General features: G+C 39.7%; 6 protein-coding genes across 6 annotated transcripts; 3 read left to right on the top strand and 3 right to left on the bottom strand.

Moving 5' to 3' along the window:
• Positions 1-9,510: 9,510 nt before the first annotated feature.
• BDR25DRAFT_238066 (putative O-methyltransferase) lies at positions 9,511-10,869 on the top strand (the record flags this gene model as incomplete). The annotated part of the gene is made up of 3 exons (XM_033685626.1): positions 9,511-9,735; positions 9,785-10,650; positions 10,707-10,869. 3 exons carry the CDS (start codon positions 9,511-9,513, stop codon positions 10,867-10,869), a joined length of 1,254 nt encoding a protein of 417 aa, XP_033542986.1.
• Positions 10,870-11,451: 582 nt separating this feature from the next.
• BDR25DRAFT_238070 (RTA1-domain-containing protein) lies at positions 11,452-12,454 on the bottom strand (the record flags this gene model as incomplete). Its single annotated transcript, XM_033685627.1, has 3 exons — positions 11,452-11,630; positions 11,704-12,213; positions 12,301-12,454. 3 exons carry the CDS (start codon positions 12,452-12,454, stop codon positions 11,452-11,454), a joined length of 843 nt encoding a protein of 280 aa, XP_033542985.1.
• A 1,362-nt stretch (positions 12,455-13,816) lies between these two features.
• On the bottom strand, positions 13,817-15,052 carry BDR25DRAFT_377868 (uncharacterized protein; the record flags this gene model as incomplete). Its single annotated transcript, XM_033697517.1, has 4 exons — positions 14,843-15,052; positions 14,433-14,775; positions 14,137-14,382; positions 13,817-14,079 (listed from the first exon to the last, which is right to left on the bottom strand). The coding sequence occupies exons 1-4, from the start codon at positions 15,044-15,046 to the stop codon at positions 13,817-13,819; spliced, it is 1,056 nt and encodes a 351-aa protein (XP_033542984.1). The 5' UTR covers positions 15,047-15,052.
• Positions 15,053-15,272: 220 nt separating this feature from the next.
• Positions 15,273-16,093, top strand: BDR25DRAFT_294247 (uncharacterized protein; the record flags this gene model as incomplete). Its single annotated transcript, XM_033688767.1, has 2 exons — positions 15,273-15,352; positions 15,409-16,093. The coding sequence occupies exon 2, from the start codon at positions 15,428-15,430 to the stop codon at positions 16,091-16,093; it is 666 nt and encodes a 221-aa protein (XP_033542983.1). The 5' UTR covers positions 15,273-15,352; positions 15,409-15,427.
• Positions 16,094-16,602: 509 nt separating this feature from the next.
• BDR25DRAFT_317936 (glycoside hydrolase) lies at positions 16,603-20,751 on the bottom strand (the record flags this gene model as incomplete). The annotated part of the gene is made up of 9 exons (XM_033691709.1): positions 16,603-16,607; positions 16,714-16,855; positions 16,992-17,208; positions 17,348-17,408; positions 17,461-17,590; positions 17,698-19,558; positions 19,610-20,241; positions 20,291-20,418; positions 20,622-20,751. The coding sequence occupies 9 exons, from the start codon at positions 20,749-20,751 to the stop codon at positions 16,603-16,605; spliced, it is 3,306 nt and encodes a 1,101-aa protein (XP_033542982.1).
• An 842-nt stretch (positions 20,752-21,593) lies between these two features.
• Positions 21,594-23,154, top strand: BDR25DRAFT_237808 (uncharacterized protein; the record flags this gene model as incomplete). The annotated part of the gene is made up of 3 exons (XM_033685612.1): positions 21,594-21,844; positions 22,018-22,151; positions 22,199-23,154. 3 exons carry the CDS (start codon positions 21,594-21,596, stop codon positions 23,152-23,154), a joined length of 1,341 nt encoding a protein of 446 aa, XP_033542981.1.

Genomic DNA, 23,154 nt, shown 5'->3' with positions numbered 1-23,154 from the left:
TTATAACTTAAGTTTTAAGGTATTGCTTAGAGTTTATAACTGCTAGGGCTTATTGTATACAGGTAGTAGTAGTAATAGAGTGCGCAACTTTATATTAAGGCCTATTATAACTTATTATAGGTTAAAAGGAACTAATCTAGCGCCTTAAAACCCTTCTTAGATATTACTAAAAGTAATTATAGTATTATAAGCTGCTTTAAAGCATAGTAGGAACTTTATCTTTGTAATATAAGTAATCTAGTTGCGCATAAGGTTTTTAGCTTAGCGCCTATACGCCTTTTTTAAAGGAGTAAAACAACCTACATTAAGTAGCTATAGAAGGTGCAATAAGTAAGAAGGCATGTAGATAGTAATAATCTTATTATCCTTACAGTATTACTAGAAATAAAGTAAGTTATAGCTCTTATAGCTGTTAATAACTAGCAGATAGTAGCTGCTAACAGTACACTTCTTTATATGCATGTTAAAGTGCTTTAACTAGTCTAGACTAAGCTAATTAGTAGTCTAGCTGCGCTTAGAGATTGCAATAACTTAATCCTAAAGTAGATTTTCCTTCTTATACTAGTTTAAAAAGTAGTTGCTACCCTAGAAAATAATAAAGGGCAGAATAGCCTACCCTTTAGCATTAATGCCCTAGATAGCTGTTGTCTACTCCTAGTTACCTAGCTAGACTGCTTTTAGCTGTCCTTGTCTCTCTAAACCTATAACAACTGCTCTAGTAGATATCTAGCCTATTATAAACCCTATCTTGTTAAAGTTATATATGTTATTATCCTAGATGCTATACTTAGCTTTAATATTCTCTATAAGGTTAAACTAGCCTTAAATTACTACAGGATCCTTATAAAAGGCTTTTTTATAGTTGTACTTACGCTTAAACTTTACTTTAAGCTTTAAGTAACGCTTAACAAATATATTAGGCTAGTTTATGCTAACATAGCCTATATTGCGCTTAGTGCGCAAAGAATTAGCTATATTAGCTATAGCTGCTAGCTAGGGGGGAAATCCTTGCGCATCTAGCTTAAGTATGTGCTAAATAATTACCTGCTCTTTGTTATTATCTAGCTTTTGTAAGTTAGCTGTACAATTAGCTTAGAAAGGTTGTCTAGCGCGTTAGTTGCTTATTGTCTTTTAAGAGACCCTATAGATAGCTGTAGCGTGTTAGTTAGAGAGTGTTGCGTCTTGTTTAAGAGCCTAGAGCGTAAGCTGCATCTAATGTTCCTTTAACGCGTTTAAGTAGTGTTGTTAGGAATGCATTAGTGTAGGAAGAGTAGTGTGGTGGGGTCTTAGCAAAAGTAAGCAACTTAGGTGTGTGAGCGACTTGCCCATGAAGTACGTTATAACCTAAAGACGCATAAGCTTTACCCTTTAACTAGAGTATAAAAGAAGGCCTTGTAAAAATATGTTAATAGGATGTTAGTATAAAGCTATATCTAAGAAAGCTATAGCTTAGTAGCCTTAGCTATAGTTTTTACAAAAAAGAAAAAAAAAATCTAAGTTTGTTAGGACTATAGAACTTTAAATAATAATATAATTTAAGACTAGTTCCCTTTACTAATTATATAAAATATTATAAACTAATTAAAAGGAACCTAGTACTTTATAAAGTTTAATGTATAAGACAGATTTAACAGGATAAGAATATAGAAAAGAGATAAGTAGCTTATAGCGTTTAGGACTCTGTAGGGACTTTATAAACTACTAGTAATGCTATTTAGCCTAATAAATGCCTTAGTAATGTTCTAGTAAATTATTAATACAGCTCTTAACTTATACTTTAATGTTTTTACTCTAGTGTACCTAGATAATGTCCTTATCTATTTAAAAGACACCCTAGAAGACTATGTGCAGAAGGTACAAAAAGTTCTAGAACAGCTTAGGAAGTATAGACTCTACTTATAGCTCTTTAAATGCAAATTCTACATTATAGAAATAAAATACCTAAGATTTATAATTAATAAAAAAGAAATAAAAATTAACTTAGCTAAGGTATAAAAGGTACTTAAATAGCTAGAACTTATAATAGTTAAGGAAGTAAAAGAATTTCTAGGACTATTAGGCTATATTAGATAAATAATTAGGGACTATTAGGCTATATTAGATAAATAATTAGGGACTATTTAAAAATTACTATACTATTAATAAATGCTATAACTAAGGAACAGGTAATAGTAAAGTTTATTTAAACTCTAGAAATAAATAAAGCATTTATAACACTAAAACAAGCTATAACAGAGAAACTAGTACTAAGAATGTATAACCTATAATTAGATATAAAGATCTACATAGACGCATCTCTAGGAGCTAGTAGAGCTGCGTTATACTAAAAACAGGAAGACAGAAAATAGCACCTAGTTGCGTACTATTCTGCTAAGTTCTTAGGACCTAAAGTAAGCTACAGTATACTTAATAAAGAACTAAAAGCAATATTAAACGCTGTAAGAGTATAGGCTACAGAACTACATAGAATAGTAAAGCTATTCTTTATTATAATAAACTATGTAAATTTAGTTACATTTCTAACAGTAAAGAAACTCTTGCTAATGCATATAAAATAGGTAATAGAGCTTGCCTAATTTAACTGCATTATTAAGCATGTCCTAGGAACACAGAACTAGTAGGCTAACGCCCTTAGCTAAAGACTAGACTACTTTAATAAAGAAAAGGAAAGAACTAAGAAGTTTACACTTTTTAAAAAGACTAATAAAAGATAGATTTATAATAGGCCTTAACTTATAAAAAAATTTTACATGCTTACAGCTAGTAAGTAAGAATAAAAAAACTTAATTTAAAAATATTATAAATTTTTAATGTTTAGACATCTAGGAATAAGCACCCTTTAGAAAAAGCTAAGGGCTGCTATACTATAATAAATACTAAAAATAAAACAATTATGCACAGAGGTGCTTAGAGAATGTAATACCTATAATAAAAATAACTTATAAAGGCATAAAGCCTATAGTTACCTTTAACTAATTAAAGCACTAAAGTTACTATAGATAATAATTATAATAGACTTTATTATAAGATTACCCTTATCTAAAGAACTAGGGATAGACAGGATGTGCAACATAATCACAGTAGCCCTAAATAAGACTACTAAGTACTTATACACTTAGCCCTTAAAGAAAACAATAACTACTAAAGAATTTATTTATAAACTAAAATAAAACATAATATTAGTACATAAATGCCTTAAGATTATTATCTTTAACTAAGATAAGCTATTTACTAGTAGTTTTTAGAAAGTAGTAATGCAGCACCTTAGTATAGCATATAAGCTATTAATAGCTTACTACCTACAAATAAATAGACAGACTAAAAGGGTAAATGTAGAAGTAGAAAAATACTTAAAAAAGTATATCTCTTACACTTAAAATAATTAGGCAGAATAGCTTCTAATAGCGCAACTAGCTATTAATAATGTAAAATTAGCTATAATAAAGAAAACACTATATAAAGCTAATTTTAGATATAACTTATACTTTGCGTTGCATAGAAATTAACTTATAAACTTATAAGAGTTAATAGATTAGCTAACAGACCTACGCTAGATACATAAAAAATTAGCTATAAAAGCTAAGTCTAGTAAAGAAATAATAGAAAAATATGTAAATAAATTATAATAACTAGGACTAGAAATTTACTTTAGAGATTATGTGTATTTTAACACTAAAAACCTAAAAATACCTAGACCCTCTAAGAAGCTAGTAGAAAGAAGAATAAGACTATATAAAGTTTTTTAAACCTAGTAGGACAACTGTAAGCTTAAGCTTCCCCTACATATAAAGATACACCTGTGGTTTTATATCTCTAGACTAGAAAAAGCACCTAAAGGAATTCCTTTATCTATGCAAGAATAGGAAGATAAAGAAATAAAATATAAAGTTAAGCGCATTATTAGTAACTAAAAAAACTAAAAGAAATTTTTAGTAAAATAAAAAAGGTAGTTTACTAGTAAAAACACATAGAAACTAGCTAAGAATTTAAGAAACGCGCAGCTATTAGTATAAGAGTACCTCTAGGCTTATCTAAAAGAAACTAGCTAGGCAATAAAGCACTTATATTAAAAGAAATAGCTACATTATTACTAGATAGTAGCAGCCTTTAAAGACAAGTCTTAGCTAATAATAGTTAAGAAGGAGAACAGCTCTCTGCTTTAGCCTTAAGAGCTTCTATCTTATCTAAAAAGGATAGGTCCCCCTCTAAGTACTTTGTGCAATAAGCTTCTAGTAAATCTAGTAATTTTTAGATATAATCTTATCTAAAACACTTTCTATTTATTGCCCCTAACATTTTCTTTTGCAAGCAGAGCTGTTTTTAGACTTAAGCCTATTACTTATTTTATAACATATAGTCTTAGGCTTATAAGGCCTTAGCCTTTTAAAAAAGTGTTTTTTTTTTCTTCTTTAAATAATTTTACACAGCATTAAAAATAAAAGTGTTGCATTTACTATGCTTTTTTATATATTTAACACACTTATCTAAAAATAAAGTTAATACATAAGACAACTCTAAGAATTAGTAAGCACTATAGGGCCTTATTTTTATTTAGTAAAAAGGATTAAAATAATAAGTAACATAAAGATAGCAGAAGAAATAAGACTAATAAGCTATTTAGTATAAAATAAATAAATGTTAAAGATGCCTTTTAGTAAGTAAGCGCTTACTTTATAAATAAACTTTTACTAACACAGTTATGTAAGCAGAGCGGTAAGGACGCTGCTAGGGAGAGGGGGCAGCGTGTTACAGTCTACAGTTAGACTAGTGTAACCCCACTAGCAGTGCTCTACAATCTAGCTAGGTTAGGGCAGGGCTTGCTTATAGACTAATTAGAGGATGCAGAGGCAGCACAGCTGCCTAAGATTATAGAAGAATGTACTGTCTAATAAGAGGACAGGCTGTGAGTTTAGGGAGCCTAAGGGAGCTTATAGGAGCCCCTCTTAGCAGGCTCCTATAAACTTCTGCTAACTCCCCTTAGCATCCCTAGCACATGTATATAGTTCCTACATTAAATAACTTTTAGAAGGTGTGTTTAATGTTTAGTTTATTCTTTACATAGACTAAGTAGCATTTAGCTTTTTAAAGAGCTATAATACTATTTATATATCTTGCACTATATATACCTCTAACCCTGTCTAAAAGGACTGTTTGACCCTAGCCTCCCTACTGCTGCACATAGGGTAAACTATAATCTAGTCACTCTAAATAAACCTCTATTAGCCTAATAGCCTGTACGTAGGACTGTACACCCTACTAGATTAGCCCCTACTATCTGTCCTACTTCCCCCCTAGGAATACTAGAAGACCTAAGTGCTTTCTAAAGCAAGGATTGTAACACTAAAGCATAATTTAAATTAATTTTTATTACATTAGAGTCCTTATTTGCAACTGCGCTAGTTTAGAGGTGTATTAGAGCTTATATAGGGAGGAACCTTATGTTATTATTATAGGTAGTAATTAAGTTTACATACGCGTTAAGGTTGTTTAGAAGGGGTTCTCTTACTATAGCGCGTTACAGTTTAGTTAAGAGGGAGTTATATAAGGCTATAATTAAACCTATTTTATTTAAGCCTATATTAGATGTAAGTTAGTAGAACTTAGTAAAGTGTAAGGTAAAGCTTTTCTTTCTTTATTATAAAGTGTTTAGGTAACTTAAAGCTATTAACTCTTTATTTAAGTCTCTATAAGTTACTTATAGAAACACTATAAATTAATTTAAGTTAATAATATCTTTATTTATTAGTAAGTTAATTAAAGCTGTTATATTACAGTTAAGTTAAAAGTAAGCATATAGTAACTAAAAGTGTTTAGAGGGGAATTAGTTTACATTTCCTTTAAGTTTATATTAGAGCTTACATAGAAAGGAAAGTAAGTCTTTTTATTTTCTATTAAACAGTAGGGAATTAGAGAGTTAGTTAGATTTTATTACTAAGTTAGAAAAGTTACAGGTTATAAGCAGCATTAGATAGGAGAGAGTTAAGCTATTTTTAGACTTTTAGGTAAGCTTTAAGGCTAGTAAGTTCTTAGTTCTTACTACTATAACAAAAGTTAAGGTAGAAACAGACTACTTAACAACATAAAGCTGTTCTTTAAAGTTCTTTTAAAAAGCTTTTAAGTTTACAACATAGCAGCTTTTTTATAAAGTAAGTGCTTTTTAGAAGGCTTTTTAGCTTACTTTAATAGCTTAGAGTTATGTAAGTACTAAGCTTATTAGATTAAATTTAGAGGCTATTTTTAGCTAAAGTTTTAACATAACATAATGTTATAATTATGTATAAGTAAAGTTATAAAGCTTTACAGAGGTCTAGTTTAATTACTATATAAGGTATTATAGTAAGTATAAGATGTTATGTAAGAAATAAAAAGGTTTAAAAAAAAATTAGTAATTAAATACTTAGCTTAGAAGTCTAAGCACTTTAAGTATAAATTAAGCCTATTCTAGGTTTAGTTAGTGTTAAGGCAGTTTATGCTTAAGTTTATGTCTGTGTTGTGTTATGTTTATGTTAGACATGCACTAATAATACTCTAGTACATGTCTAATACAGTTATGTCTAGGATCTAGGGAGGATACTGTGACAATTAAGTAATATGCAAAAAAAGTATATATTACATTTATATGTTAACTAAAGGTAGCATTTAACCTATTTATTACTGTATAAACTATAAACTTTTTATATAATAATATTAACACACTTAACACATAAATCTAATAGTAGATAGATAATAGTAAGCATAGTCTTACTTTTTTACTATTATAGCTTAATTATATAAAGCTGTTTATCTTTATAAATAAATTATTTACTAATAATAAAAACTTTAGCTTATAGCTAAAATTTTTAATTATATTAAGTAATAAAAACTATATAGAGTAAAGTAACTACTTTAAAATACTAGGCAACATTATATACTAGAATTCTACTAAGTGTAAAAAAGTAACTAAAAGTGTCTTTACTAGTAAACTATATAGAATAGTTAAAAAGTTTAATAATATAATTACTTTTAGTATAACTTTATAGTAAATTATATAAATACTTAAACTACTACTAATTTTAGTAGTAATTTATATAAATTTAAAGTTTTTATATAATTACTTTATTAAGCTAAGCATTACTAGTAAAAAGTAACTTATAATTAACATTATGTTACTCTATAAATTATATAAAAAAAAAATTACTAAAATAAAGTAAATTAATAGTAAAAATAACTTAGTAGATGCATGTATAAAGAAAACACTAAACTAAGCTTTTTAATTATTAGTTCTAACTAACTACCTCTCTGTCTAGATAGAAGCATCTATAGACTAGCTAGATCTTATGTGTAAAGATGCTTTAGACTAACTAGACTAATAACACTTTTATATAAGGCCTATTTTTTTTATTTTTTTTTATTATACACACTTATTTTTTTTATTATAAGATTAGAAAAGAAAAATATATATAAAAAAATAGTTTATTTATCTAGTATATAAAAAAAAAAAGCTACTACCTTTTATATATAGTAGTTATAATGCAGACTACAGCTCTACTATACGCATAAGGTGTAGGCATTAGCCTAAAAGTTAGCTAACATATAACACTTAATAAAAAAAAAAGCACTAGTAGTGCTACTATAATAATAAGTATATAAAGTTACTAAAACTTAACTATAACTTTAAACTAAAACTACATAAAAGTACTTTTTATAATATATAACTTTTGCTACTTACAGCTATAAATTAGTGCTAGTAAGTAAAACAACATTAATATTATAAAATAGTAAAGCTGCTATATGCTGCTTTTTAGCCTATTTATAATTAGTATTTTATAAAAAAAAAAGTAAAAAAGCTAAAAAATTTATATATTTATGCTAAGACACTAAATAAACTACTAATTAGTAGTAGAACTAGTTAGAAGAGTAACACAAATGCGCCCTAGGCTGCTAGACTGCATAAGGACGTTAAAGACGCCCACACTAACAGCGCTAAAGGTAGAGGAGGAAGGCTAGAGAGACATCTCTCTCTCTCTCTCTCTGTGTGTGCGTGTGTGTGTGTGTGCAGGCAGGAGTATCTGTTACTATTAGCACTGTATAAAAAAAAAAAAGAGCTAAGAAATAGTACAGTAAGGCTTAAAAAGTAAAGAATAAAGAAGAGAAAGTAAAAAAAAAAAAAGACCTTATTATATACACCTCCTTACACACCTGCCTACGCAAAAATTCTACACTATTTTAGCATAAAACTTTACATAAAATAGTTTATACACTACTAAATTACTTATAAAGTAAGTATATAAAGGCTAGATAATAATAGCTTAAAACACTTTACACTATTTATAAAGCTATTTATATAGTGTAACTAGCTTATTTTAATGTACAGCATTACTAAAGCAAGTTCTAATAAATAAGGTAAAGTAAAAGTAAAATGTAATTAGATAGACTTATATAAATAGAAAAAAGGTAACACATATAAAAGGTAACTTTTTAGACAAAAAGAAAAGTTACTAGTGTCTGTACGCAGCAGTAGTGTTGCAGCCTAGATATAAATAATTATGTATAAGTAAGATTATATATCTATATTATATAATGCTTATGCGTAAACTTTTATACATAAACATTTAAATATCCCCCTTTTTCTCTGTATAAAGGAAAGATAAGAGTAATAGAACTAGAAACATGTTGCCCTTACCTTACCTACCTTATACGCTGTGCACACTGTACACTACTCTTACTCTTGCTACTTAAGTGCTTATACCATAAGCAGCTAGCTGTCGGAGCCCATTTAACAGTAACAAAATATGCTGCTCTGTATACTATTTAAAAAAGGGCTTCTCTTCTTATATTTCTTAGTCTTTCTGCTAAGATCGGAATGCTCAAGCAACAAGCAACAGGTGATGTAACCTAACCAGATTAAACATAAGGAGGAAAGGAGCTGCTCCGCAGTTTGAAGATATACCTCTTACCTAGGCGCTACGCGCCGCCACACTTTCTTTTCACTTTTAAGTTGAGAATTAAGGCTAGAAATGGGCTGGTAAAATGTTATTTAAAATATTATTTTTGGCTAAGGTGGCATTTGTTAACGGAAACGAAAGCAAGCGCAACAAATTCTTTGCTAGATTCGCCGAAATCCCCCTGTACTAGTGTCCCTTCAGCAGAGCACTTTTGCCTGATTCCTTTGCATTTATAGCACTCTTTTATCTTCCGGGAATTAATAATCTTCATTTCACAAATGTATTCTCTCAGACTTCTCTCGCAAAGGTAGATAGGCTTGAGGATAGGCGAGCTCACCCTGGTGGGAGCCAAATGAGTGTATTGAAAGATGGTGTAAGGACTGACACACCCTATACTAACCTCTAAGACTCTCATTTGCAAGGCAGAACGCTGCGTCCTATCGCTTAGTTTCGCTCTAAGCGAGATCAGAGTCTGCATGGTGTGGTGTAACTGTCCATATTTTGCCGGAGTGTCACATTCCGTCCTGCGACACCTGAGATAGTCTATCGCGTGAAAGGGAGATTCTCTCCCAAATTACACCCCGAGATGTCTTCGCTTCGCAAGTTGGCACAAATGATCAGCGCGATCGCCGATCAGCTTGAGCAGCACAAAGAATCCTGCGGTTCAGACGGCAGAACAGAATCGAAGGAGTGGCTTCAAACCTTGCCAAAAGAGTTAGGACAAAGTCGTCTGGACCTCATTGATGCCATCCAAGACTTGAAAACCCAAGTGCAGAGTACTGAATCGTGCCTCGAAGACCTCCTATTTAGTGTACGGAGATTACACAACCCTTTGAAAGACGTAGTTGACAACCATGCAGTATGCCAATACCACCTCTCTTCACATTATTTATGCATTGAGGCTTCCCCAGTATATACCAGTTACCGAATGTGCATCGTACAGCAGCATAGCAGAGTCATGTGGAGTCAATGAGGCTGTGTTGCGCCGATTGTTCCATTATGCTATGACGAATCGCCTGTTCACTGAGCCGAAACCAGGATACGTGGCTCATACTCCCATGTCTCGACTTCTACTTTCGGATTCGGATGCTTTCGATGCTCTTGGAATGACTCTTGAGGAAATGATGCCTGCTTCTCATGAACTCTTGGCGGCAATCAACAAATACCCTAAATCAGTTGAGCCAAATGAGACGGCCTATAACATTGCTCATGACACCAACCTACCTCTGTACCAGTTTTTAGCTAAGAATCCGGAACGAGCTCGTCGATTTGGTGCTGGCATGAAATACTTCACACGAGGTGATCACACCGACCTCAAACACGTTCTCGAAGCGTTTCCGTGGAAGGATTATGATCGGGACAATGTTCTCATGGTGGATGTGGGAGGGGGCCATGGCGTTGTGACTGCTAAGATTGCAGATGCAACTTCAAAGATACGCTTCATCGTTCAGGACTTGGCACAGGCTGTGGAGGTTGGGAGGTCGTCACTTCCGCCAATCTTGAAATCCAGAGTGGAGTTTATGACCCACGATTTCTTCCAGGATCAGGTTGTAAAGCATGCGGATATATACTTCTTCAGGTGGATCATGCACAACTGGAGCGACAAATATTGCCTACAGATCTTGCGGAGTCTTACACCGGCGATGAAACCTAGAGCTAAGGTTTTGCTTTATGAACATGTTCTCCCAGATGTCCCGAATGACAAACCAAGCCAAAAAGGCGGAATGTGAGTGCATGGCTATCCCTACTAGTTAGCCTCAAATGGATATTAACAAGGCTAAGGTACCTAGATATGGTAATGTTGGGTTGCTGCAATGGTTGCGTACGTACCGAAAAAGATTGGCAGAAGTTGTTCTTGGACGCAGATGCAAATTTTACTTTGGAAGGCATTAGAAGAGTTCCTGGGAGTTCGTTGAGCCTCATTGAGGCTACGTGGAAGGAGTGAGAAATTTCAGACATATTAAGAACTTTGTAGATGTGCTGACAACATCTTCTTACTCGAGCACAAGGGTGAGATTCACACCCGTGGAACACAGTTAAATTCTGTCAGGAGCCGCTCATTCCATCTCTTTTTCTGCAATTGGCCTGCTAGCAGGGAGGGTGGCTGGCTCACTCTGGCCAGACACTTGTGAGCTCCTCGCTAGAGAAGTATCCTCCTGTATCGTAGCAACCGACATGCCCACACTCTGTGTTTTCAAAGTAGAAATGTATTAATGCATTGCTTTCTACCCGAAGGCAATAATGCCGCCCTTGCGTTGCCTTTTCTGCTCTTCGTCTTGGCAGGAAGTACTGTAAGATATAGCTGATATCATTCTACCCACCTGTACTGACAGTCTAAAGCGCTACAAGAAATAAGGGAAATAGGATATGTAACGCCATAAAGGTTGGCAGACGTTGTGAGAACCGAAAGAAAGCCAGTGTTCATGTGGAGAAGGAACTGTCTATCCCTTGCAAACCATCCAACTCCAGAATATCTCCCGCTCTATTGAGTCAAATATTGCCTAGAAGTGTGAGACTAGGCATCTTATCAAGATTGAGACGTACTCTCTTCTCTACGTCCAACCATCATTTCAACATCTTCTTGCCTATTCGAAGCAAAATCAAGCTTTCCTACATACCACATACTACAGACTCCTAGCACGATGGCCATAGGTATGGCATCAAACACGTAGATAGGCCACTCAGTGCTAAGAAGATATCCATCATCTTGTGTTGACAAGTTAGCAAGTCAGTGTTCACTCTCCCTTTTCGTCTGCCCTTTCAGGAGAGGGAAACTTACCACCTAGAGCATACTCAATAACACGAAACAGATTCCTGAGTGTAATGATGATACTAGCCATATAAAGCATAATCAAATACCTCTCCCAGTTCCACTCACGCAGCACCATTTTCCGGTCATGCCTCTTCCGAATGCGTAAATGGAACACCAATCCCACAATCATGAACCAGCCAAAGATCACAATCTGTGTAGCAAGTCCTACTAGAACGATGGTGTTTGCCAGGTCTAACTTCTTTTTTGTGGTCGCAGTAGAAAGCATTGCCGCACCCACCATCTGTACAAAGAAACAGAAGATATCGCTGCCGACGAAGGTAATTGTCAGCCATTTGGGTCGCATCATGGAATAGGACGCGTAGCCTGTAGCGAAGATGATGCGGCTTAGGAACATGTATATTGAGGCAGCAAATAGAATCGGTGCGAGGAGGATGAGAATGGCCTGGATGAGGAAGGGGCTTTGTGCGTAGGGGTGGCTGTTTCCATAGGCGCGGGCTGCGTAGCCGATCACTTCGACTATGAGCCACGTAAGATATTGACTTAGGTAGAGAGCGAGACGAGGAGTCTTATGAGAAGAGAGAAACGGCGGAAATATTAACATACATATTGCTCCAAGGATGAACGGGATGCAGAACCACGTTCGTGTTTTGTAAAGACGAAAGACGTGGACGACGAGAAGGATGATGAAGACGATAACTCCGATTACCCCACCTGCAACAGAGGGGATGTAAGAATAGTATTGTTCGCCTTCTGCCATGGTGGAGCGAGGCTTCCAGATTCGATTGGCGTGGAATGGAATCGGTAGTTTCAATGAGCGGCAGTCGTAGGGGGATTAAATGACACTCAATAGGTTGTGCGGATGGTATCCAGATTAGAATAGTAATGATATATGGGGTGAAGAAGATGTCTAGAATGGGGTAGCGATGAGAGTTCTCGAGAAGGTGAACATGTTGAATTTAAAAGGTAAAGTATCGTTTGAATCTCGCTACAATTAACAAAAGGGGAACCCGAAACGAATGCAACACTGACAGCAGTCGTCATAGAACGAGGCTAAGGTTATCATTTTTTTTATTTCTATATTACAGGCTGTGGTATAAAGGGGTGATTTGTGTCATTGCCTGTGAGGTATGTGAGACACATTTGTATGGGGACGTGTGATAGCTGCGTGGCTTAGACCTAGTAACGAGAACGAGAACGAGAACGAGAACTAAGGCAAAACAGGATGAGTCAGGCCTCTTGAAATCGCACGCCCGAGCTAATAATGATAATAGCAGAGTTCAGTATTAAAGGTAGCCTTTATGTTAGCTTACTGTTGCTGCTGAGCCCTAAATGGGTAGTGTTCGGAATCAACAGGTGGCAGTTGGTCCACCTGCAGGTGCTTAATAGGGGTACGGTAGGCTAGTCGTTTTAACAGCTGTCAGGGAATCTTATATAGAGTTTTCTGTCAAATCTTCCCTGGCGCGGGTCGGAGGGGGGTTAATAAATTCACAGCTTGGCATTAAGAGTTGATTACATGTCGATTAAATGTCGCTTAAAATGGGTTAAATTTTATTAATTCACTATAAAACCTAATTCTGCTGCATGACTATAGATTGTACTATATCATCCTTAATTGTATAGTAAAATAAACACTGTTTTAAGTTAGCTAGCTTAGTAGTAGGATATGTTAGCTAGTCTTATAACATACACTACTATTAAGTAACCTACACTATTAAGTAACTTAAAATCCCTTAGCATCTTAGCAAATCTAACTTATCTTAAAGAACATTAAATTAATTACTATTAAATAAAAAACTTACATATGTTATACTTTTTTAAATTTATATAGTTATTATTAAAGTAAGCGCGCACATATAGTGTTAGTATAGAGATACACTGCTAGCATTATAAAGGAATACCTAGAGCTAGGATACCTAGCTAAATTAGACTAGTTTTAGTTTAAAAATAAAAAAAACATTATAAAGCTTCTAGTTATAAGCTTATTTTATTAACTAGAAATTATATTAATATTTAGTTATCTTACATAATTTTAGTAAGGAAAATAAAGCCTAAGGAACGCTAAGAAATGCCCGAATTTTTGCATATAATAGATGCTATATTACGCTATCTCTTGGGTCTTCTATGCACTCACGCAAACATAATACCCTAACCACAACGTCTTACAATCGCTCCCTACGTTCGGATTCCATCGATTGAAATTCGCTTTAGTAATGCCATACTGTTTGATGATCTCATCGCACGTATTCCCATCAGCGACTTTGTGCCATTTTTTGCACCCGCAAACCGCACCCGGCTGGGTAGGTGTCGGTGCCGTTGGATTGCATGTAGGCGTTGGCTTTAAGCTTGTGGACGAAGGTTTAACTGTTGGTGTTCCTGGAACAGCTGCAGTTAAACTTTGGTCAGCAATTGATGAAGAGCAATTGGAGAACACAGACATACCAACACAGTAGTAATAATCCAACCAGAGCCCGCCGCAGTCAGCGCCTACGGCAGGATTCCACTTCAGAAAGTCCGCAAGACTAAACGTTCCATACTTGTCCACTACCTTCTGGCAGTTGTCCCCACTCACGGCTTTGTAGTATTTCTGGCAGTTTGCTACAATGCCTGATTGCGTGGGCGAAGGTCCGGCGGATTTCGTTGGAGTCGTGCTCGGAGGCTTGGAGGTTGGCTTTGCGGTTGGTGTACCTTCAAACCCATGTGAGCAAATGTCGAAAAACCAGTCTCCCTGCGCTTACCAGGTACTCCAACGCAGTAGTAATAATCAATCCATAGTCCGCCGCAGTCGCTTCCGACGGCCGGGTTCCACGCCAAGAAGTCCGACAAGGTGAACGTTCCATAAGTCGCGACGATCGCATTGCAGTTATCATCTTTCAGTGCTTTGTAGAACTTCGTGCAGGTATTAATTAGACCTTTTTGCGTTGGGCTTGGCTTTGGTGAACCGGTGGCAGTTGGCGTTGGCGTCTTGCTCGGTGAGGAGCTCGTTGTTTTGCTAGTGGGACGAGGTAGACCATAGTTCACCTCGACGCAGTAAGAATTGCCAATTTTGAGGCCGCTACAATCAGATTTCACGCTTGGGTTCTATTTATGCAGGGGTAAGCAAGTGCGGTGCGGAAGCCAAGATGCCTGCAAGCAGAGTGCCCCTTACCCAGTCGACGAAATCAGTATGCGATATGCTCCAACTTTTCTCGAAGAAGTTGCAAGTGTATGAGATATCGAGGGCAGTATCGAAGTAAGTGCAGTCTGGCGCTGTACCGGGATCTACTGGACCATCTTGTCTTTCGACTTTGGTCCGCAGCGAGGCGGCAGGTGCCACGAAAAGCAGAGAAGCGACAAAGAAAGAGATTCTCATTCTGCGAATAGTTCTCGACGTCCTAGGGTATTGGGATTTCATGTGTTAATGTATCGCATTACCGCTGACCCGCCGTTTCCGTGTATGACCCAAAAGGGAAGTCTTGAGAACGCCAGGCTATGCTCAAGGATTCTTCTTGGCATCTGTAGCCGATCTCCAAGCACTATATGAACCCTCTATTACCCTGGGTCTTCATCTTTCCTAATACCCACTCCTCCTGCATCTTCTTCCTTCCAATACCTCCGCCCTTTTTCCATTCGCCCTGCGTCAGACGGCCACGCCGAATTCCTCCTCAACAGTTACTAAGTCTTCCCACCCTTTCCATAAATACTCGCGCGAGCATGCATTGCTAATATACCCAGGATTTTTCCACCCAACGCAATGGCAAACCTTCTCAGCGTACTAGATAGTCTCTTGCACATACCTGAGGATGAGATTTTACCTGCAGGCACCGACCTCACCCCGTACTATCGACCCTGGGGATTCACCATTTACCGGACTGCTTATGGACCTTCTTCCGGCCGGCACTGGCAGGCGCTCCTCGATGACATCCGGGCTGATGTAGTCGAGCAAGTGACCGGCCCAGATGGGACGCGCCAAGCCGATCCCGTCGCCCAGCAAGTATTATCACTTTTTCGCTTGGACATACGGTCCGATGCCGAGACCCTCGACGGTCTCGACATGGAGCACATCCGAAGAATATACAAAGACGAAATTGGGGGCCAGCCGATGAATGCAAATCACCGAGAGCGGAGGTATTTTCTGCTGGTCGATGAGGGTGTCATCGAAGAGCACCGAGCCAAGGCAAAAACACCGGCGTATAAGCCATGGATTAAGTGTGTCGAGGTGGACTACGTTGCAAGTGATTACGTTCCTAGGAATGCCAGGCTAGGTGGACAGCGATACTTTGGGTGGATGAAGATGACGACAACGAGTGTGCCCCAGTTATGGAGCATGTTGGGGTTGAAGTGGCTTTCAGAGATCACACCAGCGACTACTGTAGGAGCAGAGATGGAAGTCTGGGACGAGCAAGGAGATTTCTTCTAATACCCCACAAAATTTGTGTATATGCGTGTAATGATCTTGCTGGTTGCTATGCCCAGAAACGATCATGAATAGCAGAAGTTCATGAGATATCTTGAAAGGTACAAATGGGATTTTAGGCTTCAAGGTGTCTGTTAAGTTTCATCCCTCCATTATTTATCCATCAATACAACCCTAGTTGAAACCCCGAGTATCAATGTTCAAATTGTCAAGCTCATCCTGAAAACTACTCAGAATCTCGAGCACCTCATCCGTCAAATCATGCGTACTAACGCCCCAATACAACCTCATCTGTCTGATACACTCCTTCACAAAATCCACTGTGTGATTAACGATGAACGTGTTGAAGAAGTCTTTGCTCCATTCGCGCCAGAATTCGCCAACGGCTACAGGAGTTGCAGGGTTTGCTTGATTGTAAGTTCGCTGACCATGGAACCATTGGGAACCGATGTCGTTGATAATATTTGTTAGCTTTTGGTTTACTAAGAGTAAGGAAATGTTAGAGGAGCTCTTTAAGCTACGTAGGTCCGCATATTTATAAGAAAGGAATAACGGAGGTCGTCAATAGAGTCACTAAACTACCACCGAGGAAAAGACGTGATTGGGTGGAATTAGATACGTACTGTTGGGGGTGCCTTGATGATTGAGGTAATGAATCAGACCTATTGAAGCTCGTACTCGTGTCAAAACGTAGCCTGGGTCGTCGTAGTTGGAACAAAGTGCTGGCAGCCGAGTGCGAGCTATGGGATCTTGCCCTTGCATCAACTAGCGCATGGTTAGTCTCATTAGGGCTGTACTGTGTTTAACAAACATGACTCTGGGTGATTCAAGACTGAGCGGAGACGTGATGGGTTTGAGATCCAATCGAATGATCGTACGAAGAAAGAGTGGGGAAACGTACGAAAGTCTTGACATAATTGATGTCTTTGTGGGCGATGACGAAGTTGGCGGTACTCCATTCGTTACCCACGCTTGCCATCACCCTATCAAACAACCTCACAAGGCTGTCTGCCCCTCCGGGAAGGGTAGGTGCCCCAGGTAAAAGAGGCATGGTACGAGCCGTTCGGAAGAATGAAATCGCGACCGGCCCGGTTCTTGCTGTTGAACCGCTTCTTAGCCTTGAACATGTCAGCAAACACCTCATACTGCGTTGGTTTGGAATCATGAAAAGCACTTGGAGACAAAGTACCGTCCCTAAGGGAGTCTGTGGCGAGGGCTGCGGTACTTGTAAATAGGGATACAGAAAACTGTTTTTACCTTCCAGCTGCTGCATCCTGCATGAAGCGCCCAATCAAGTTACCATCGAAAGTATGTTCCACTGTCCCTGGTATCAGCTGATTTCATGGAACAGATGATGAAAATCGGCATACTCTCGAATCTCTCTGCGCTTGGAAGTGAGAAGTGCGCTACGCGAGTATTCTCACAGTCGTCTCTATCCGCAAAGTCCACAGCCTCGTCATTCATGGGATCGGTGGTAGCTAGGTCGTATATGCCTTGATACTAAAGTTAGAGTCAGCTTCGGATTCTTTGCATCTTCCTCTAAGCCTGGCTATGTATTGCCGAGTAAGTTGTAGTGCAGTGGTAACTTGATGAGCATGCATACTTACCCGGGGAAGGGTAGTGGTGATCGTAATTTGACCTCCATGCCCATCATTCAACGTATGTGAATAGTCTCTTGCAGATAGAATCCTCTTGTCGAGCAGTGATCTTCCTTCCACACCGTCACACGAGTCTTTGGTACAGATACCATCAATACAGACAAGCTTCTTCTTACCGGCTCGATCGCTCCAATAGTGTGGACTGCAGATAATGCTGTGTACAATCTGTATAGGACCTTCACTTCCATAATTGGGAAGGCGAGTAATGAAGCTGCGAAGGCCCGATATCTTCAAGTTCGGATACTTATCCCCAACTGAGTCATCCCAAATCTTTTCCAAAGCTTCCAGCATTCCTGTTGTCGCTGACTTCGTGACTAACAACAGCAAAAGCCCATTAGCGGAGTTGACGCCGTCCGCTTCACTCCTTACCGTTAGTTCACCGTTTCGAATTCGGTTTCGCATAAAACGATCGGTGTTAATCATTCCTACTGCGCGAGAATCGAATATAGGGCCCGGATTCTTGCAGGTTGGATTGTCCAGATATCTCTTCATATCAGAGCGATACTGGTCGAGTTTTGGGTTCTCCACCTCGACTGTATCAGAGTAGCTTGGGATACAGCAACGAGCTTTGCCGCCTCCACCTCCACCTACGTAACAGTCCGTTGACCATTGATCCATGGCAACGCGAACCCTATCGTTCGGGCAGCCACTTCGACAGAACTTTTCTGGAGCTCCTGAGGGACCGAGGCCATAGTTATTGTACCATTCGCAGTCGGACCACGTCCCTTTCTTCTCGCTGGTATCACAGCAGAACTTTCGCTGCTGTACTTCGAATATACCGCTTCCTGGCGCACCCAGTTTCCACATATTGCAAGACCCGCCCCCAGTCCCACCCGATGAAACAGCTAACAAAGTGTTCTTTGAAGAGTCGGAACCCGGGCACCCTGCCTGCGAGTTACACATGGGGTACTGTCCCCATTCGCATTTCATATATAACTTCATGCTCTTGCTGCCGGTCGTACAGCATGCCGCCTGGTAATTCTTCTTGCAGTACATGTTGTTGGAGCCCACCTCGACCGTTCCATCAGGACACTTCTGATCGCAGTTTCCATTGTGGTGCGTGTACCATCCACATGTGGGTAGTTTGTCGTTGGTCGGGCAGCAAAAGGCATGAACTCCGCTCCCAGCGCACGCGCTTTCATCCAACATGTACTCTTTCCCACGTTTACCAGAGTCTTCTCGCGTCATATGTACCCATCCGCTTGGGCATCCTTCGCCGCAGTTGGTCCATTTGCATTGCGGATTTGGAAAGTCGACGAACTTATAAGGCTCATCAGATCCGTCTGTCATTGGCAAGGATGTGATCTTACGATTCGCAACCTTCGCGAGCGCTTTGTTGTACTTGGTATCTTTCGTGTCGTGGCTGATTGCCCAAACCATCAGTCCGCCCAGACAGTATGTCTGTGCAAACTCGGACTTCTGCGCGAATGTTTCCTCGTCATCGTAGGCTACCCATTGATTTCCCCACGTAGCTACCTTGACAGCCTCTTTCTTGTAGTGTTTAGGCTTGACTTTATTCTGCTTTACCAGATCATCAATTTCAGAATTCAACAAGATGCCAACTTCCCTGCTACACTTTCCTCTCTCGCCGCCTGATTCGAAGGTACATCCAGGCTCAAGACATGACTGAGATGTTGCTGAGAAGGCCCGCCCGTAAAAGCCAAGTCCCATAACAACTTGCCCGGGGTCTATATCGTTCCTCCATATGAGGTCGAGAGCATCCTTGATCTCGGTGAGATTCGTGTGTGCATTGAGGAAGTTGCCTGTCCATTTGTTGCCCTTGTCCCAGGTACCATGCAAGTCGTATGACCTACGTGTTGAATGTCAGTATCACTCAAATGACACAAAGTGCCCGACTTACATGACATTGAACCAGCTCACCGATTTAGCCAGTGCTTTCAGATCGAAGTGCTGCAGATACCAAAAGGAAGCCGGGAGAGTGATGGAAATAGCCTTACTAGCGGAATCTAGCGATGACTTCAAACGTGCCATGAACTTGGGGAAGTTGTCGAAATCAACTTCTCGGCCGGATCGGTCATCCGCTGCTGGATATTCCCAGTCAAGGTCGACCCCGTCGAATCCGTACGTGGACATGAACGAGAGCAGTGACTCGATGAACGACTTCTGTCGCGGAATTGACGCAGCTAAGTCAGAAAATGTGGTTGCTGTAGGTCCCGGATCATTAAATGTCCATCCTCCAATGGCAATGAACACTTTAAGATCAGGATCTTTCTGTTTCAGCAACATGATACGCTTGTAGAGGCTGACATCATCGCGGGCGGACGGCCCAACCTTGAAGGTTTTTGGATCGATTGTTGCAAATGCAAAGTTGATGTGTGTGTAGAGGCCGACAGGTATCTGCTCTGGCCAGAAAACATTGCAAGGGCGATTTGACACCCACCCTTCGTAGTAGCCGATTATGCGCTGGTTGCCATTATTCTTCGAGCAAGTCTTGTGAGATACTGTCTTGTTGCCGCAAAAGTCTTGGGTAGTCTACAGAAACATTAGGTAGAAGAAGTTATAAACCTGCGTAATGACTAACGCCGCAGTAGCCATGCTTTGAACAGCAAACATTCAATGGGCATTTTTCCTTCTTAGCCCATTTTGAGTCAAATCCGGGATTGCATTCAGACTTCCTATCACAATCCGAAATGCACTTATCGCCGCAATCTTTTGAAAGTCAGCTGCCATGACCAACAGGAGTACTGGATCACATTGAAGGAATTTTATCATTGAAATATTCCCTTGGAGTACTCGCGTGTATAATTCAGAATGTCAACTCATTGAAGCTGGACTTCAGGGAGTTTTTCAGATGCAAGATGAGACGTTTTTTGGAAGGCGTGCCTATATATGAAGCAGGAGTTAAGACTTACAATCGGGACCAAAGCCGCAAAATCCATTTGTATTGCAGCAGCCGTTCTCACAACGGCTTGAAGAACTGCATGTCTGGGCTACTGCACCGCCAGCAAGGAAGAAGCACAGTATCAGAACGCGCAATATCATCTTGATTCTTAAGACAATCGCAAGGGAAACTTCGAGGAGTAAAACCCTCGAAAGCTGGCACTGCCCGAGAATAATCTACAAGCCCCGACTCAGGTCATGCTCTTTTTTGAAAACAGCCATAGCTCCCGCTTCGAGGATCTGCAAAGGACCTGCAGAGATTCACAAGGGTCGCGAAATCCCTGTGTCAGCCTTCTAATTTCATTATTGCGATACTCGCCCATTGCAAATAGACGGCGTTTTTGATGATGCCAATAGACACAAGTATTCACCAACTCATTAAAAATATTACCAGAGCCCCAGCGAAGACCGATTAGAACGTATGTCTGAACTATAGAGAGTGCGGGTTTAATTTCTAACGGGTGAGCTTGAAGTGAGCTTGAAGGCGAACCAAGGTATAATATTAGCTACCACAACTCTTCGCGCGATTGAATAGCCTATATGCAGTCTTGAGAAAAAGTAAAATAGTAATAAATGGTAGGAATATGAATCATGCGGGGCGTAACAGGTGCTAGGCGCAAAGAACGGGCGGTTGCTGACTATGTTTCGGGCACTCCTGCAGGTACATATTGCAGTTACTTGGCTGTAATCAATTCACAGTGTTGGAGACCGAAAGACCGTCAGATATGAAATTGTGAAAATTTTCGGTTTTCAACGGCGGACTTCTAGCAGCGTAGAGGCCGTCTAAATAATCTTTCTAATCGTGATAACTTGCTCACTGAGGTGACAGCGCGTTGTCAAGATCCGCGAGGACTCTATCCTTTATCACCAATGCCAACTCGCGCAGTCTCTCAGAGGGCTTCTACGATTGAAACTCAACATACTTTCCATTGCTGTCTACGACCATGGTGCGGGTTTCACGACAGACTCTTGCGCTCTCGCTCCTGAGCGCAATAGTGCATGGCTTCGTGATATACGACAGCCAAAAGCTCGATGTTACCCTTGGCGAGGGTTGCATCAACTCTCTCTCCGCGAACATCAACTGCGCGGACTATGTGCAGACCTTCATGATGCTGAGTTATCGCGGCTCGTTGGAGAATGTCACCATGACCGACACAGTCTGCACAAGCGACTGCTCCGGGTCGCTCAAGAATTGGTACGTAAGATAAATTTACACATAATTCGGTTACTGTGTTTTATATCAGTTGACCTTGTTCGATCGTTATGGTGTCACGGAGGCAGACGGTCGCGGTTGCAAGCCATTCGTCGCGCGAAGCAAGGTCTGAGCCCTGTTCATAGCAACTATGCTAATCGTGTTTCGAACTGTAGGTTTGATTCTGTTTCGAAGAGTTGCGCCGGTAAGACGCTCAATGATGCGGTGCCAATGAAGTTTGGAGGGTACATGTGGGCAGGCTTCAACGAGACCTGTGTCAAGGATCCCAAGACGAAGCAGTATTGCAATGGTAGGCGATACCTGTCAAATCTTAGCAAACACTCATCCATCCTTCAGACATCATCGCCAAATTTACCAATGTTGACAACATTACCAAGATGCCTCAGACTGAACTGTGCCATACCTGCAACGTTCGCCGACTCAGTATCATGCAATCCTCTCAGTACTCTATCTATGACAGCTTTTATAAGACAGAACTGGAATATGTTTACGCTCAATGCGGCCTAAAAGGCCCGACCGATATCCCTCCACCACTCACAGCCACCCAACCAGATGCCTCACCATATTGCGTGACCGGCAAGCGGTATACAACGAAGAAGGGCGACACTTGCGAGTCGATTGCTAATTCCACAAGTGTTTCCGCGGCGGCGCTTTACATGGGGAATCAGGCGATCCTACCTGACTGTCGCGATGTTGATCCGGGTGCCAACCTCTGCATACCGATGACTTGTCAGACATACTATGTGACGAAGTCAGACACTTGCGCATCGATTGAGTCAGCACTCGGCATTGAACATGGTATGGTCCGCTCCTTCAACTCGTGGCTAAAATCCGATTGTTCCAACCTCCAGCCAGCGACGGACTTTTACGGAAAGATCATCTGCGTCTCTCCCCAAGGTGGGACATTTACTGGGACGTTTCCACCGCCAGCTCCGACTTCAAACCCAGGATTAGGTGACGGTTACACGAGGACGGCCATTCCACCACCTGAAGGCGCTACCGTTGCTCCAGGCACAACTCTTAATTGTGGAAAATGGTATGTCGTGAAAGGTGGAGACGCTTGCAGCAAGATTTGCATCCAGGCCGGTATTACCTCGAATCTCTTCCGCCAAGTCAATCCATCGTTGAAGGACGGTAGTTGCGATGCATTGTTGAAGCCCCAGAGCGCTTTGTGCGTCGGACCGACGTATTCGTGGAATACGACGCTTCCGGGGACAACTTCTATTGCTACGGCCACATTCGGTCTCCCTACTGGGACTAATAATACAGCAACTACGAAGTCATTGTTGTAG

This window comes from Lindgomyces ingoldianus, assembly GCF_010093535.1.
Source record: "Lindgomyces ingoldianus strain ATCC 200398 unplaced genomic scaffold BDR25scaffold_35, whole genome shotgun sequence".
NCBI classification, from domain to species: Eukaryota; Fungi; Ascomycota; class Dothideomycetes; order Pleosporales; family Lindgomycetaceae; genus Lindgomyces; species Lindgomyces ingoldianus.
The sequence above is the reverse complement of the archived record's forward strand: the minus strand, read 5'-3'. Positions and strand labels throughout refer to the sequence as shown.